Source organism: Sorex fumeus, unplaced genomic scaffold (genome assembly GCF_029834395.1).
Source record: "Sorex fumeus unplaced genomic scaffold, SorFum_2.1 ptg000047l, whole genome shotgun sequence".
In the NCBI taxonomy this organism is placed as follows: domain Eukaryota; kingdom Metazoa; phylum Chordata; class Mammalia; order Eulipotyphla; family Soricidae; genus Sorex; species Sorex fumeus.
Genome location: NW_026606104.1, coordinates 2,457,215 through 2,471,188, shown reverse-complemented (window position 1 = coordinate 2,471,188; position 13,974 = coordinate 2,457,215). Strand labels below are relative to the sequence as shown.

General features: G+C 59.0%; 1 protein-coding gene across 2 annotated transcripts; it reads right to left on the bottom strand.

The window, feature by feature from the left end:
• Nucleotides 1–2,547: 2,547 nt before the first annotated feature.
• Nucleotides 2,548–11,287, bottom strand: PIAS3 (protein inhibitor of activated STAT 3). 2 transcript variants are annotated; one of them, XM_056122964.1, is made up of 14 exons: nucleotides 11,153–11,287; nucleotides 8,622–9,036; nucleotides 8,432–8,516; nucleotides 8,227–8,277; nucleotides 8,016–8,106; nucleotides 7,341–7,475; nucleotides 7,118–7,223; nucleotides 6,513–6,586; nucleotides 6,269–6,429; nucleotides 5,236–5,369; nucleotides 4,989–5,157; nucleotides 4,678–4,811; nucleotides 4,241–4,278; nucleotides 2,548–3,591 (listed from the first exon to the last, which is right to left on the bottom strand). In XM_056122964.1, exons 2-14 carry the CDS (start codon nucleotides 9,031–9,033, stop codon nucleotides 3,325–3,327), a joined length of 1,857 nt encoding a protein of 618 aa, XP_055978939.1. In that variant the 5' UTR covers nucleotides 9,034–9,036; nucleotides 11,153–11,287; the 3' UTR covers nucleotides 2,548–3,324. The 2 variants fall into 2 exon arrangements, with proteins under 2 accessions (XP_055978939.1, XP_055978938.1); XM_056122963.1 differs by lacking the exon at nucleotides 11,153–11,287 and adding an exon at nucleotides 10,709–10,810.
• Nucleotides 11,288–13,974: the final 2,687 nt, after the last annotated feature.

Genomic DNA, 13,974 nt, shown 5'->3' with positions numbered 1-13,974 from the left:
TCACATGATGACTGCACATGATAAATAATAAATCACTGCCTTCCTCTTTAAGGTGCTTAATGCAGCAGTTCAGGGCCAAAGAATAATGCCTTGCATTGCAGCTCCTCTGGCTTCTACCCTAGTTAATCTCCAGCACCATAATGGGGTCCCACAAACCCCACCAGCACCACAAAGTGTGTACACCATCCTCCACACTCCTGCCACCCCCAAAAGTTTTCTGAAGTTCTCCCTTCGAAGACATGAATGGATAAATCAAGTCAGTATGTCTCAGTGACTGCAGTTCAATTACAGCCAGTGTTTCACTATTCATTAAATATTTGTATGCCAATTAATAGGCCCTACACTAGATCTGATATATAAAGTATCTCCACCTTCACACTACCACTTGGTGAGCCCATTATGTGATCAGACTTGGTCATACCTCCAAGGCAAATGCTGTCCTGCATAGTTGTACTTGGGGGCCTGCCTGCATCTTCGGCTCCCCTGGGTCCATCCTCATCTGGGCCTTTCAGACGGTGCTTAGGAGCCCACATGTACCTCCCTCTCCTGCCCAGGTGCTGAGCCAGAGCCCGGGCAGACCTGGACTCTGTGCTGGCCTGCTCCTTGTGCTGGGCTGGCTTGGGGTGTGGTTTCAGCCATGTGGTTGTGGGCGGGGGCTGTGGTGGAGCTCTTCTGTCCTTGCCACTTCCGTGGCTCTGTATGATCATAACTGTGCAGTGCCTTGGGCTTAGCCCTCTTGCCTGCCCACTGGGCCAGTGGGGGTCACTTCACAGAACACCTTTCCAGGTTGTCATCGACTTGTCTTTGGGGCAAGAGAAATCTGTGGGTGACGAGCAGTGCTGACTGACCCATTCCTTAAACCCACCCATGACACTGACACTCCCAGTGGAGTCCAGGACTGCCCCGGGCAGCCGTGGTTAGAAGCCTCCATCCAGCAGTTGCGAATCTGGGCAGTCAGTGAGGGCACAACCAGGTCCCTCAGGCCTACAGCCCCAAGCCCCTGTGTGCCCCTGTCCCAGCAGCCTCAGACAGAAGGCGTAGTATGCTGGGCCCACTGGTTCTCTCTTCAATGAGTCCCACATGCCACTGCAGGAAGTGGGGCACAGTAGGCAGGAAGGGGTGTGTGTGTGTGTTAGGGTGGGAGCTGCTTTATGTCTGAGAGGTCACTGAGGGTACCAGGTTGAAGACATGCAGGTGGCACATTCTTGAGTCTTCTGCAGAGTCTGGTCCCTGGACTGCAGGACGAAACACCCAGGTGCAGAGTTGCGGGTTGCCAGGGACTCCAAGGGGTGGTGGGTGGAGATGGCGTTCCATGCTGGGCCACTGGTGGCCACAGCTGACTCACAGCCCACTTCAGCCTTGCCCTTTAGTCCTGTTCCCTACAGAAGTGGACCAAACAGTTTCACGGAGCATCAGTGGTCCAAATGCCCCCTGCCAGCCACCTGGTTCAGCCCCCACCCCTGGTGGCTGCACATGACTTTAAAAGAGCACCAGGGGACAGGGGTGCCTTGTTGACTTCTTCAGCACACCCAGAAATGTAGCCTGCAACTTGGGTTGGGTGTTTATCATGAACCCATCTGAGACTGTCCAATAGCCTGGCCAGGTAGAAATTAGGGTTACTCCTGGCCTGCTCAGGGCTCTCCCCTGCTGGTCCTGGGAGACTCTACATGATGCTGGACATCAAACCTGGGTCTGCTGTGTGCAACAGGCCTTCAACCGTGGCCTAGTTCTTCAGCCACTCCCCACTTTCACCTTGTTGGCAACCAAGTGCAATAGATCGGACCTTATTCAAGCCCCCAAATAACTCATGCACTGTGTTACAGCTGAAAGGACCTTGGGGTAATTTGATTTTTTTGGTAACTGGGGGTTGGGGGTGACGCCTGGCTCTGCACTCAGGGATCATTCCTGGTGACGCTCATGGGACCATATGGGATGCTGGGGATCAAACTTAGGTGCAAGGCACCTTGGCCCCTCTATCTCTGCCCCACTCTTCTTTTGGTCATGCCACCTGTGTTCTGGGTTTATTCCTATGAGGCTCAGGAACCATATGGGATGCCAGGGATTGAATCCAGGTCCATCACATGTAAGGTGAGTGCCTTGCCCACAGAGCTATTGCTCCGGCCCAGCATGATGGATCTAAGACACAAATCTGGTCACTGGCTTGCCCTTGCGCTGGAGGATAAGCCACTTAGCAGACCGGCAAGGACCCACCAGCTTCAATTCAGCCAAGACATCTGCTCCATTTCCTAATCAGAGCTTACTTGCCACTTCAAGAGCCAGGCTCTGCTCTCTTCATCCCCTACCTGCCAAACCTTTATTGTTCATACTGAACATTAGATGTCTTTTCTGGTCACCTTTCTTGCCTTTGCCTGGGGCCTCGGTGACTCTGTCACAGCCCTCTGGTACTGCTTTATACTGGCCAGTTCCCACCAGGCGTATGCTCAAGACGGTCTCATCTTTATATCTCTAGAGGCCTGACCCGCCCCGTGTTTGCAAGCAGGCCCCCCTCCCTACCGCCACCCCTGTGACACACACAACATTCACAACTTTTATTGTGGGTAAAGACTTTGCTACAACTTTGGGAATGAAAAGTAAAAATTACAACATAGATCTGAGGCTCTGGAGGAGCCTGAAAACAGAGATGGGGGGTGGGATCAGGAATGGGGGCCAGAGTCCTGGCTCCAGCCCCAGGAAGGTGCAGATCAAGCCCGGCCACCTGCAGGGCCACGAGCTCCAGAAGCTGGGACTCGGGCTGGCCGGCGTGAAGAGCATCATGAACTTAAATATATAAATAGAGACCCGAGGAGCAGCCAGACCCTGCTCCCTCTCCCCTCCTCAGTCACTCCAAGAAGGCAGGGGCAAGGGGGGAGTCATCTTTGGAGTATTTGGTTTTTCTTGTTTATGTACAAAAACTGCAGCCCAAAATAGAGTTCTCTGTCCACATGGGTCCCTTCTCTCACCTGAGGGCCAAGAGTAGGTAGGGACACGCAGGGCCCGTGGCACCATGACCACGAGGAAGGGCAGCACCGTGGATGAGTTGCAGGAGAAAGTTCCTTCCCGACCCTGAGCCTTCCAGGCCAAGCTGAAGGCTCCGCCTCCTCCTCCCCTCCTCTGCCTCCACAGCCTGGATGGACACCCCCAGAGAGGGTGAAGCCAGCCATAAACAGTCCCCAAAACACACCCCAGGGTCCTTTAGCAGGGGTTAAATATTAACCCTTTGTTGCTGGCCTGGCCCAGCAGAGTCTCTCTGGCCCAGGCTGAGCCCCTGGGAGTGAGCACTGGGTCCCTGCAGGGAGGCAGTACAGACACCTCAGCCCTGGGCGCTCAGTCCAGGGAGATGATGTCTGGCCGGCGGCCCGTCAGAGATGGGCCCGAGGGAAGGGGTCCCCCATGAGCCTCCCTCAGGGCACCCCCAGGAGTTACAATGCTGCTGACACGACCAGCAGGGGGCACTGGTGCGGCACTGCGGTGCGAGCTCCCCAGCGCAGGGGCCAGAGGGCCCAGGAAGTGGGATGGGGTCCCTCGGAACTGGAAGAAGTGTCCAAGGGCATCTTGCTCATCGATGGAGGTGATGACAGAGGGGCCATAGTGCTGGAGGATCAAGGGCGGAGCTTAGGATTCCACCTCCCATTCCCACCATACCCCCGCCCCGCTCCCCATCTTCATCTCCCAACCTGGCCCTCTACACCCGGAGTGCTTCCTGAGAAGCAGGAGCCCCTCCATTCCCTCCCCACCCCACCAGGGTCTCAGTTCCATGGGTGCCCAAGATTGGGGGGAGGGTGTCAAGTTGGGGCAGCCTTGCCAGCTCAAGAACACACAGGTGGGCTGGAACAATAGCACAGCGGGTAGGGCATTTGCCTTGCACGTGGCGGACCCGGATTCGATTCCAAGCATCCCATATGGTCCCCTGAGCATCGCCAGGAGTGATTCCTGAGTGCAAAGCCAGGAGTAACCCCTGAGCATTGCCGGGTGTGACCCAAAAAGAAAAAAAGAAAAAAGAACACACAGGTGTGTGCGTCGGTGTGTGTTTGGGGGGATAGGAGGACAGGCACCAAAACTCTGACAGTGTGACAGTGCCTGAGACAGGCCTGAGGGTCTCAATGGGGCCTTGAAGGGAGGGAAATCAATGAGCTGGCACAGGAGAAGCAGATTTAGGTCCCAGAGGTGAGACACAAGGGCCATGAGCACCTGGAAAAGTGGCTTCAAGAGTTAAGAGTGCCTTGGAGCAGGGGCCACTTACCTGACTCTCGGTCTGAAGGAAAGAAAATAAATCCAAGCCTGGTGTGAAGAGAAAGTAACAGTTAGCCTCCTCTCCGGCCCCTTCACTACCCAAACCACTTGCACTGTCACTGGGACCCTTTGCAAGGAAGCCAGACAGCTTTGGGGGTGGGGGGAGGGGCAGGGACATGGAGCGACAGGTCAAGGGTTAAGGTTTTTTCCTTGCATGCAGCTGACCCACTTCAATCCCAGGACCACATCATCAGCTCCCCCAAGCACCACTAGGAGTGATCTCTGAGTGATCGCATGATCGCGGCCAGGTGAGGTCCCCATCACCACCACCACCACCAAAAAAACAAAAAACAAAAAAAAAAACCTCCCAAAAACTAAACCAAGAAATTAAAAGGGAAGAAGGGGCAGGGGACTCTGGGAGAGGGCACCCTATGACATGCTACCTACCTTGGATCTCAGCACCGAGGGGGAAGGCAGGAGGGTACTCCTGCAGCGGAAGTGCAGATAGGAAGTCCCCACCCAGCGTGCCCACAGCAGGGCTCCGAAGCACGGATGGTACCTGCTGAGTGGACGTCAGGACCCTGTGGGAAGGAGGATGTGCTCAAGCAATGCCATGCCCACCCAGCCGTCAGCATCCCCCTAAGTCCTCCCCCTGCCTGCCCCCACCGCACCCCTGCCCCCGCCAGCAGGCCTGCTGATGTGAAATCACACAGCTTCCTCCCAGGCCCTTCTGTTCCAGAGCTGGTGTTTCCACATACCCTTTGCTCCCAGGCAGGGCTGGGAGGGCTGTCGAGGCACCGGTACAGGGCTTCTTGGCGGGGGGCAGGTCCTCCTCATCGGAAGAGCTCTCGATGGTCAGGTCAATGACCTCAATCTTCTTCTTACTCTCCACGGGGCTGGCCTCTTGCACAGGGCTGTACTGGAGGCCTGTGGGCGGCAGAAGTGCTGGTTCAGAAGAGAGGACTTGAGGTACGGAGCTCAGCTGAGGGCCAGGGCGGCACTCACCATCCAGCCCATACCCTGACGGGGGGCAAACCTCAGACGCCTCTTTCTTGGGTTTCATTGGGCACCAGGATCCGTCTTCCATGAACTGAATCTCATCACAGTCCGAGCAGGAGTTAAGAATCTCCATGAATAAACTGGGGGAGGTAGAGACAGGAATTTGTGGGGGGCTGAGAGGAGACAGGAACAGTAGAGATGTTCAGCGGGGGTAACACCAGCTTTATCTTAAGGAGCAGGGAAAGCACCCACCTGAGGCCCTCTGTGACCATATGGCTACTATAAAGTGACAGAAGGCGTGAAAGGCCCGGGTCAACTTTAGACGCTACATTTCCTGAATAAAGATATTCTAAGCACGGGTTTCGTGTAGAGTGGGGCCAGGACAGGACACAGAATTACAGGATGCCATAACTGTCCCATAAGGGCTGAACCCACGGCCTGGGCTCTGCAGAGGGTGGGCATGCCAGAAGCAGTACATCGAGGCCCTCAGAGCTACTTGGCTGTTCAGTCACTAGGCTGGTCGTGGCTGCATGGTGACAGCATCTGACACACCATGATCATACATGCATGTGGTCCTCTGCCCACGACGGGCACTATACTCAGTGTCCTCACCCAAAATAGGAGCCCATGTCATGAGGATTTGGTAAGAAAGAGCTGAGCAGATCTGGAGGGATAGCACAGCGGGTAGGGCATTTGCCTTGCACATGGCCGACCCAGGTTCGATTCCCAGCATCCCATATGGTCCCCTGAACACCACCAGGAGTGATTTCTGAATACAGAGCCAGGAGTAACCCCTGAGCATCACCGAGTGTGACCCAAAAAGCAAAAATAATAATAATAATAATGATAAAACTTTAAAGTTAAAAAAAAAAAAAAGCTGAGCAAAGTGCTAAGCAAGACTCAGTAGTGCCTCACTGGAGGAAGAGCACTCGCAGGGCGCGGCGACCCAGCAACTGTCCACCAGCAGAGCCAGAGGGAGGGGTTGCCAAGTCCAGCAAGTCCAGGAGCCGGCTGAGAAGCAGAACAGGGGCAGCCTTACCCGTCGATGATCAGAGACTCATAGGGGGCCTTCTTGTCACACACAGGACACGTCCACGTGGGCTTCTTCTCATTCATCTGCAGGTAGAGGGCAGCATCGAAGCTCTGCAGGTGGGCGCAGGTGAGGGCGCGGCAAGGCACAGTCAGGCGCATCTTCCCCAGCTGACAAGAGAAGCCTGTTCTGGTCAGAGTCCCTGGGAAGGGTGGAGAGGGTTGGCCCAGCCGTGTCCACCCCTGGCACCCACCGGGCACATGAGCGACACGCGAAGGCTGGTAGTGGCCACCTCGCTGTCAGGGTCAGCAGTCAGCTTCTCCTTAACTGAAACAAGAGGCGGGTGATGTGGTCAGCAAGGCTACAAGAGAGTGCCAGAGCCCCAGGTGCAGCTGGGAAAAGCCTCTGGTGGAGGGGGGGGGGGGGGGGGGGGGCGGGGGGGATCTTGTCAGAAAGGGCCTGGATGGTGAACACTGGGTCAGAGGGAACTTCCCTGCCCCTGAGGAGATGAAAATGTCACTGGGTAACTGTGACAATGCAGGGTGACAGTGTGTGAGCCTTAGGAGCATCTTTAGACCATCAGGGTTGGGACTGCAGGGACTGAACAGGGAGAAGGCACTGGTCTTGCATACGGGAGACATAAATTCAATTCCAGGCAGCCCACAGAGTTCCCCAAGCCCCACCAGGAGGGATCCCTGAGCACAGAGCCTGGAGTAAGCATTGAGCATTTGCCTGGTGTGGCTCAATTCCCCACTGCCGCCCCAGAAAAAAGGAAAAATCAGTAGGGAAGAGGCAGAGGATTGGGTGCACGAGGGGAGCTGACTGCCTGTGGCAGTGTCATGAATGGGTGACACTCACTCAGTGCTCTGGAGTGGTCTGGGTTCCGGATGCCCTTTGCTCTCAGTTTCTGGAGCAGTGTCCCCGCCGTCAACTGCCTCACCAGGTACACAGACAAGGAGTAATTCTGTGTGAATGAGGGGTGACAATCAACCTCTGCATCGCCTGTGCCCCAGAGCCAGGTACAGGCAGGAAGCAGGAAGCAAGAAGGCTACCCCTCAGGCACTGCCTGCCCCGCGCTCACCCGTCCAAACTCAGATGACCAGTTGACCACGATGCTGTTGGGGACGGTGGCCGAGAGCCGGGCCAGGGGCGTGAGGTTGATGGGGCGGCTGGGCCTCTTGGGTTCAGCCCCGTTCTTGGTGGGGGGTAGGTAGCCCTAGGAAGGGGAGGGGTCAGCTGTCTGCCCCTGGGCACTCACTCCCCAGGGGACGTGCTCACTCAGGGCCAACCATGGGGCCACGTGGCAGCTCCAAGGCCCACAGATTGGGGCAGTGACCTGCTGCTGGCTGTCTGGGGAATGAGACCCACTCCTAGATCAAGGGTCAGACCCGCTCACAGTTCCTAGGGGAAGGACGGGGTATCCACACTCCCCACTCTAAGCTCTGGCCCCATCACTTCTATGGGGTCTTCCCTGAATCCCAATGCATTTTGTATCCTCTGGCCCTGACAAATACCTCTCCTGCCTATTGTGGCTCTCTAGTCCTCCCCTGCCCTCTCCCACCCTCCCCTGCCCTTCCCGTCCTCCCTCACCATCCCCCTCCCCCTTCTTCCCTCCCCAACTTCCTCTCCCTCCCCCCTCCCCCTCACTCCCCCACCCTCCCCTGCCTCCACATCCTCTATAGACTATGGAGAAGTGAGCACCAAATGGAGCAGCACTGTACAGCGGGCCCTGTCCCTCCCGGGATCGTGCACTGACCGGCAGGGGACACAGTTTCCCATTGACCTTGACGAAGAGGTTGGGGGGGAAATAGTCCTCCTGGGGGCAGCTGGTCTCACAGAGACAGAACCTGGGAGAGAGGAGAGGAGAGGAAGCGACCTGCAGGGATGCCTATGGCCCTCAGCAAGCAACCCGGGAGGGGTGCAGAGTGGGAGAGACACCCCCCTCTCCCCCAGGCATGGTGGCTCACCTCAGCTGCACCTGTATGGTATAGTCACACTTGGCCCCCGGCAGAACCTCTCTGTAGCAGGAAGAGAGGGACAGGGGTGAGCAGGGGCCCCCTGAGAGTAGGGCTGGAGCAGGCCTCAGAGTGAGGAGGGAGAGAGCAGGCGGGGGGCGCGGAACGGGGGGGAGGGCCAGCAGCAGGTGGGAACAGCGGTTAGGCCAAGGGGTACCTGGATGTGAGGATCTGTTGCACCTGCTGAGGCGTGAGCGCAAAGGTGAAATGGGCCTCCTCAAAGCGCTGGCCAGAGGCGGACGCTGTGAACATAGGGCAGTTACTTGGCGCCCGCCCACAGCCCACACCGCCAGGCAGAGGCTGGGGAAGGGCGTGGGGGTAGGGAGGAGAGCCCCCAGGAGACCTACCAAGGGTGGTGGGCCGGATGAGCTCCCCGTAGACCTCATAGAAGGGCAGGGGCTTCATGGTGACATCGGGGTGCACAGGCTGCGCCAGCGGGGGGTGCAGATCCGCTTCCCGCTTGGGGCCCAGCAAGGGCCCAGGGGCCAAGAGGGCCGGGGCCAAGGGGGCCAGAGGCCCTGGGGAGCCGCTGGGTGTCCCAGGGGGCAGGGCCAGCAGGGAGAGGTCGGTGGGCCCCAGGCTCTTGCGGGGGAAGCGGCGGCGGTAGAGCTCCTTGATCTTCATCTGGACGCCGGGCGCGACGCTGGGCCTGAGCAGGTGCAGGGCCTTGGCCAGCAGCTCGTGCTTGCGCCCACTCTTGTTGCGGCCGGCGAAGCCCAGGAGCACCTGCAGCTCAGACACCCGGAAGCTCATCACCATGTGCTGCAGAGAGACGCCTGTGGTCAGCGGGCGCAGCCTTCCCACGGCGCTCTGCAGGTCTAGGGCCATGCCACACAGGACCCCAGAGGGGCCTCGTGTGCCGGCCTAGCACCCTCCACAGCCGCCCACCCTGTCTCCAGGCCTAGATACCATCAAAGCACCAGGTTCAGCTGACCCCCAAGGACACAAGGTCCCCTGTCCATCCCTGCCTCAGTCCTGCCCCTTCACTACCTCCCTGCCTCATCCTTGCCTTACCTATGCCCCGTACTTGCCTCAGTTCTGCCCCATCCCTGCCTCACCCCTGCCCCATCCTTTCCTCACCTGTCCCCAGTACTTGCCTCAGTTCTGCCCCCTCCCTGCTTCACCCCTGCCCCATCCCTTCTTCAACCCTGCCCTTTCTCTGCCTCACTCCTGCCCCATCCTTTCCTTACTTGTGCCCCCTACTTGCCTCAGTTCTGCCCCACCCCTGCTTCAAGCCTGCCCTATCCTTTTCTCATCTGTGCACCACACTTGCCTCAGTACTGCTCCATCCTTGCTTCACCCCTATCCCATCCCTTTCCTCACCTGTGCTCTATGTTTATCTCACTTCTGCCCATCCCTGATTACCCCCTAACCCATTCCTGCCCAATCCCTACCCAATCCCTACCCCACCATATGCCCATCCCTGGTTTCTCCTTTAAGCGCTGACCCCTCTCTGTGGCTGATAGAAAGAGGGCTAGAGATCAGGAGAGGGAGAAGAGGGTTCGGGCTGGATGGCTGGAGCTGGCCTCCCTGTCCACCCTCTATACAACTCAGTTCATTTGGGGGGAGGGGCGGAGGGCACATCCACTGTGCTCAGGGCTTACTACTTGCTCGGCTCTCAGAGATCATTACTGGCAAGAAGGTATGGGGACATGCAAGACAAGTGTCCAACCTGCTGTACCACCTCTCCTGCCCCTATACCTCGGTTCTTAGCCCAAGGCCTGCAGCTTGATGGGGGGCAGGGGTGGGAGGGTGAAAGGCTGAATCTGCTGCAAATGCTGGTGGGGGTCGCCGGCATGACCACCTTCTCCCTGTTTCCTGAAGAGAAGTGGGGCGATAGAGGATTTCTAGAGTATTTTGGCCCAGAAACTCTCCCTAGATACCTGCTCACCCATCTGCCTGGAGCCCTCATCCTTGACGTTCTTCCGAAAAGAGAAGTTTCCCCAGCAGGGGTGCAGGTCGGGGACCCCATGGGGATGCAGGGTCTGGGGCGACCCGGGCGGTGGTGCTGGATACGGGAGACTACTCCCGGGGATTTAGATTTGGGGGGCCACGGCCTCAGGTCAGCGCGAGGCCGCGCCCCACGGCAAAGAGCAGAGCGCAGCCGGGGTGCGGGGCCGAGCTCGCTCTGGGGGTCCACCTGAGGACCAATGAGGGGTCCTCAGAGGGCGCCGGGACGCCCATCTCAGCCTGCCTCGGGCTCCGCCGCCTCCACCCAACACTCGGGGCCCCCGTGCCCCGATCGCCCCGCCCCCTGCGGCGGCCCCAGCCCCCGAACCCCACTTGGCCCCGCGGCCCCGCCCCCGGCGCCCCGGCCCCGCGCCCCCGGCCCCGCCCCCGGCCCCGCCGCCGCCCGGGCCGAGCGCGCCACGTCCGCACCCCCCGCCCGGCCGGGCCCCGCGGCGGCGCTCGGGGCCGGGGGAGGAGCCGCTACCTTGAACTCGCCCAGCTCCGCCATCTTGCGGCCTCCCGGGCGCTGCCCGGCGCTGCCCAGCCCAGCCCAGCCTAGCCTGGCCCGGCCCGGCCCGGCCCGGGCCCCGGCCCCGGCCCCGGCGCGTGAGTCCGCCCCCGGCGCCGGCCGCAGCGGCCGCCCGCCCCGCCCCGCCCCGCCCGGCCCGCGGCCCCGCCCTCCGCCGCCCGCCCCCGCCCGGCGCTCAGGGGGCCCGGGGCGGGCGGACGGACGGGCGGACGGACAGACGGCGCCGGCCTGGGGGAGGGGCGCGAGCGGGCGCGCACGGCGACCCCCGTGCAGCGGCCCGGCGGGGCGGCAGCGGGCCCCGCTCGGGCGCTCGGGGAGTCCCGGGCCGCCGGCCGCACGCGCGCCGCCCGGCCGAGGCTCCGAGTGGCGGCCGAAGTTCTGCGCGGGGCCCGGACTCACCGGACGGGGGCGCGGGGCTCCGCGGCGGGCGCCGCTCCCGGCCCGGCTCGCTCGGCCGCCGGACGCTACAGCGCGGCACGGCCCGGCCCGGCCCAGCCCGGCTCCGGCGCGGCTCCGCTCGGCCTGGGGCCGCCCCTCCCGGCCGAGCCCGCCCGGACCGCGAGCCGGGGCCGGGGCGGGGCTGGGGGCGGGCCGGGGAGGGGCTCGGGACGGGCCTGGCGGGTGGGCTGGGACGCCGCGGGTGTCCGGTTCGGCAACTCCGGCTGCGCCTGGCGCGGCTCGAAGCTCCGGGTCCGCGGGACCGAGCCGGGGCTGTCCGTCTCGGGGCGCGCCGAAGCCTGCATGTCCCTGCACCCCGTCCCACCGAGCGCACGGGGGGCCTGCTCCTGCCGGCCCTCCAAAAGGCGCCTTCTACCCCCAAAGCTCCCGCGGCCCAGCCTGGGCTGTGACCATTCCCCTCGTGAGCAAGTTCCTGGGAAGCGTCCGCGTTCGACCCAGGCTCCTCGCACCGCCTGGGGGGGTGGGGGGGCTCGATCTAACTGGGAGCCAAGTAGTAGCGTGGTTTATTCGGACATGGTCAGAGGTGGCTCGTGGTGAAAGCGTCACTCAGTGTAGCTGCAGGTAGGGCCGCGCAGAGCAGGTGGGCAGCCACAGCACAACTTCACCAGTAATGCTATGCCCCTCAGCCCCTCTCTGCGCTCACACCTTTCCACGTAGGCCTCCCTGGAGTTCTCCTGGAGTTCTGGTCCAGGCCAACCCATGCACACTGCCTACGCCTGTGCGGCAGCGCTTTTTCCCAGCGCCGGTTGAACTGTCCCTGCGCACTCACCTGGTGGATTTGGTTCAGGAGGAAGGTGTCAGCTTACCTGATGCTTCCCTTCTCATGGCCCTGCTGACAGGATCTTAAGTTTAGGCATTTGAGTGTCATTTCCAGTTCCGTTTTCATGAGGGCCTGGGCTGTTATTTTGTACTACTTAATCTCTAGATCAAAAGTTACTGTTGCACCAGGGATGTGGTTGAGCCTTAGAACATGTGCCTCTCCTGTGTGAGGACCTGGGTTCCATCGCAGTGTGGGAGGGTCAGGAACAAGTCCCTTACAAAGGACTGCGTAGTGTCTCCCAAGATCTTCCTCTCCGGAATCTTCAGGAGAGGAAGGATAAAAAGTGGGGGTGGTGGTAATCAGAGATATAGTACAGCTGGTAGAGCATTTGCTTTACACAGGGCCCACCAGGGTTCAATCCTTGGCACCCCGTATGATTCCCTAAACCCCACCAGGTGTGACCCCTGAGCGCAGAGCCAGAAGTAACCCCTGAGCATCACTGGGTGTGATTCCCCCCAAAAGAAACAGTTTATCAAGGAGCCATGCAGTAAGCTTAAGCTCGATATGATATTACATATATTTTTTCCTCACTAAAGGTTTTTTAAAAGGAGTTAATTGAGAGGCTAGAGCAATAGCACAGCTGGTAAAGCGCTTGCGTTGCACACGGCTGACCGAGGTTCAATCCCCAGAATCCCTTATGGTCCCCTACGGCCACCAAGAGTGATTCCAGACTGCAGAGCCAGGAGTGACTCCTGAGCATGGTCGCTGGGTGTGGCCCAAAAAACAACAGCAAAAAGTGAGACTACTGAATTCTAGTATCCCAGCAGTAACAGAGAACTAGGAGACTGGATACCTGAATCTGCTCCCACGTGAGTTCTCATGAGGTCAACGTGCTTTTCTATCTCTGGTACATAGCACATCTTCCTGAATATTCACTTTATAAAGTATGTCCCTGAGAAAGGACGGAAACTGCAGAGCAGGAGCAAGTTTTGTTGGTGGTGGGTTTTTGTTTGTTTGTTTGTTGGCTTTTTGGGGATCACACCCAGCAGTGCACAGGGGTTACTCTGCACTCAGGTGCTCGGGGGACCCTATGGAACGTTGGGGATTGAACCTGGGTTCTCAGTGTGCAAGGCAAACGCCCTGCCCGCTGTTCTATTGCTCCAGCCCCCTGGAGGAGCAAGTTTCTGAGGACACTATTTTGGGGGACGGATGTTTGGGTCATATGTGGTGGTGCTTGGGGGAATCAGACTCAGGTGGGGCGCATCAAGGCTAGTGCCTAACCCCTAGTCCTAACTCTCCAGCCCTCCTGAAGGCATTTGGAGATGCAGTCTGTACTCCATACATAGCCTGTAATCTTCCTATGTTCACTTGTCCACTCGAGTATCTGAAGCCTGCGGAAAGTGGCCCTATTAGGCAGCCAGGAGGAAGGGGGCAGAAACAAATCTGAGTTACTTCAGGAAAGATGTATTGATGAAATCAGGAACCATTTCAGGATTTAGTGCTGTTGGACTAAAAATCCACAGGGTTGTGTCGAGGGAAATGGTTTACAGAGACCAGAGCCCAGGAAGGCTGCCTGTGTTAACATTGACCTTCCCTCTTCCCACCATCACTGGCGAGGATATCCTGAGATCAGCTTCCAGGAGCCTTAGCAGGCCCCAAGACTTTTTCCTAGCTAATGCATAAGCGTCTCCAAACTGTCTCCCTTCTCCCCACCCTGTTCCAGGCACTTACTTCATTCTTCCATACCACACAGCTTACATATGTGAGTGGTGCAACATTTATATTCTTTGCAGCTTCAAGATCAGGAAGGAAAAGGAAGTTCTGTTCCCCTTAGCAGAAACCATTTGGACATTTCTATGACTCTTTCTCTGCCCCTCTCCTTCAGTCCCTCCTCTCTAATCCTCACAGCCTTCAAACAGAGCCTTCTTCAGCCATAAAGGCCTCCAGGAAGACCCTCCCCTTGGCTGGACCCCATCTCTGTAGCTGCTTTCCCAGCGGCCTG

Coding starts and splice junctions, on each gene's coding strand:
- PIAS3 (XM_056122963.1), bottom strand. CDS start 10,732: ATGGCGGAGCTGGGCGAGTTCAAG. Junction 8,517..8,621: donor CATCCGGCCCACCACCCTTG/GTAGGTCTCCTG, acceptor CTATGTTCACAG/CGTCCGCCTCTGGCCAGCGC. Junction 5,370..6,268: donor GAGTCTCTGATCATCGACGG/GTAAGGCTGCCC, acceptor TACCTCCCCCAG/TTTATTCATGGAGATTCTTA.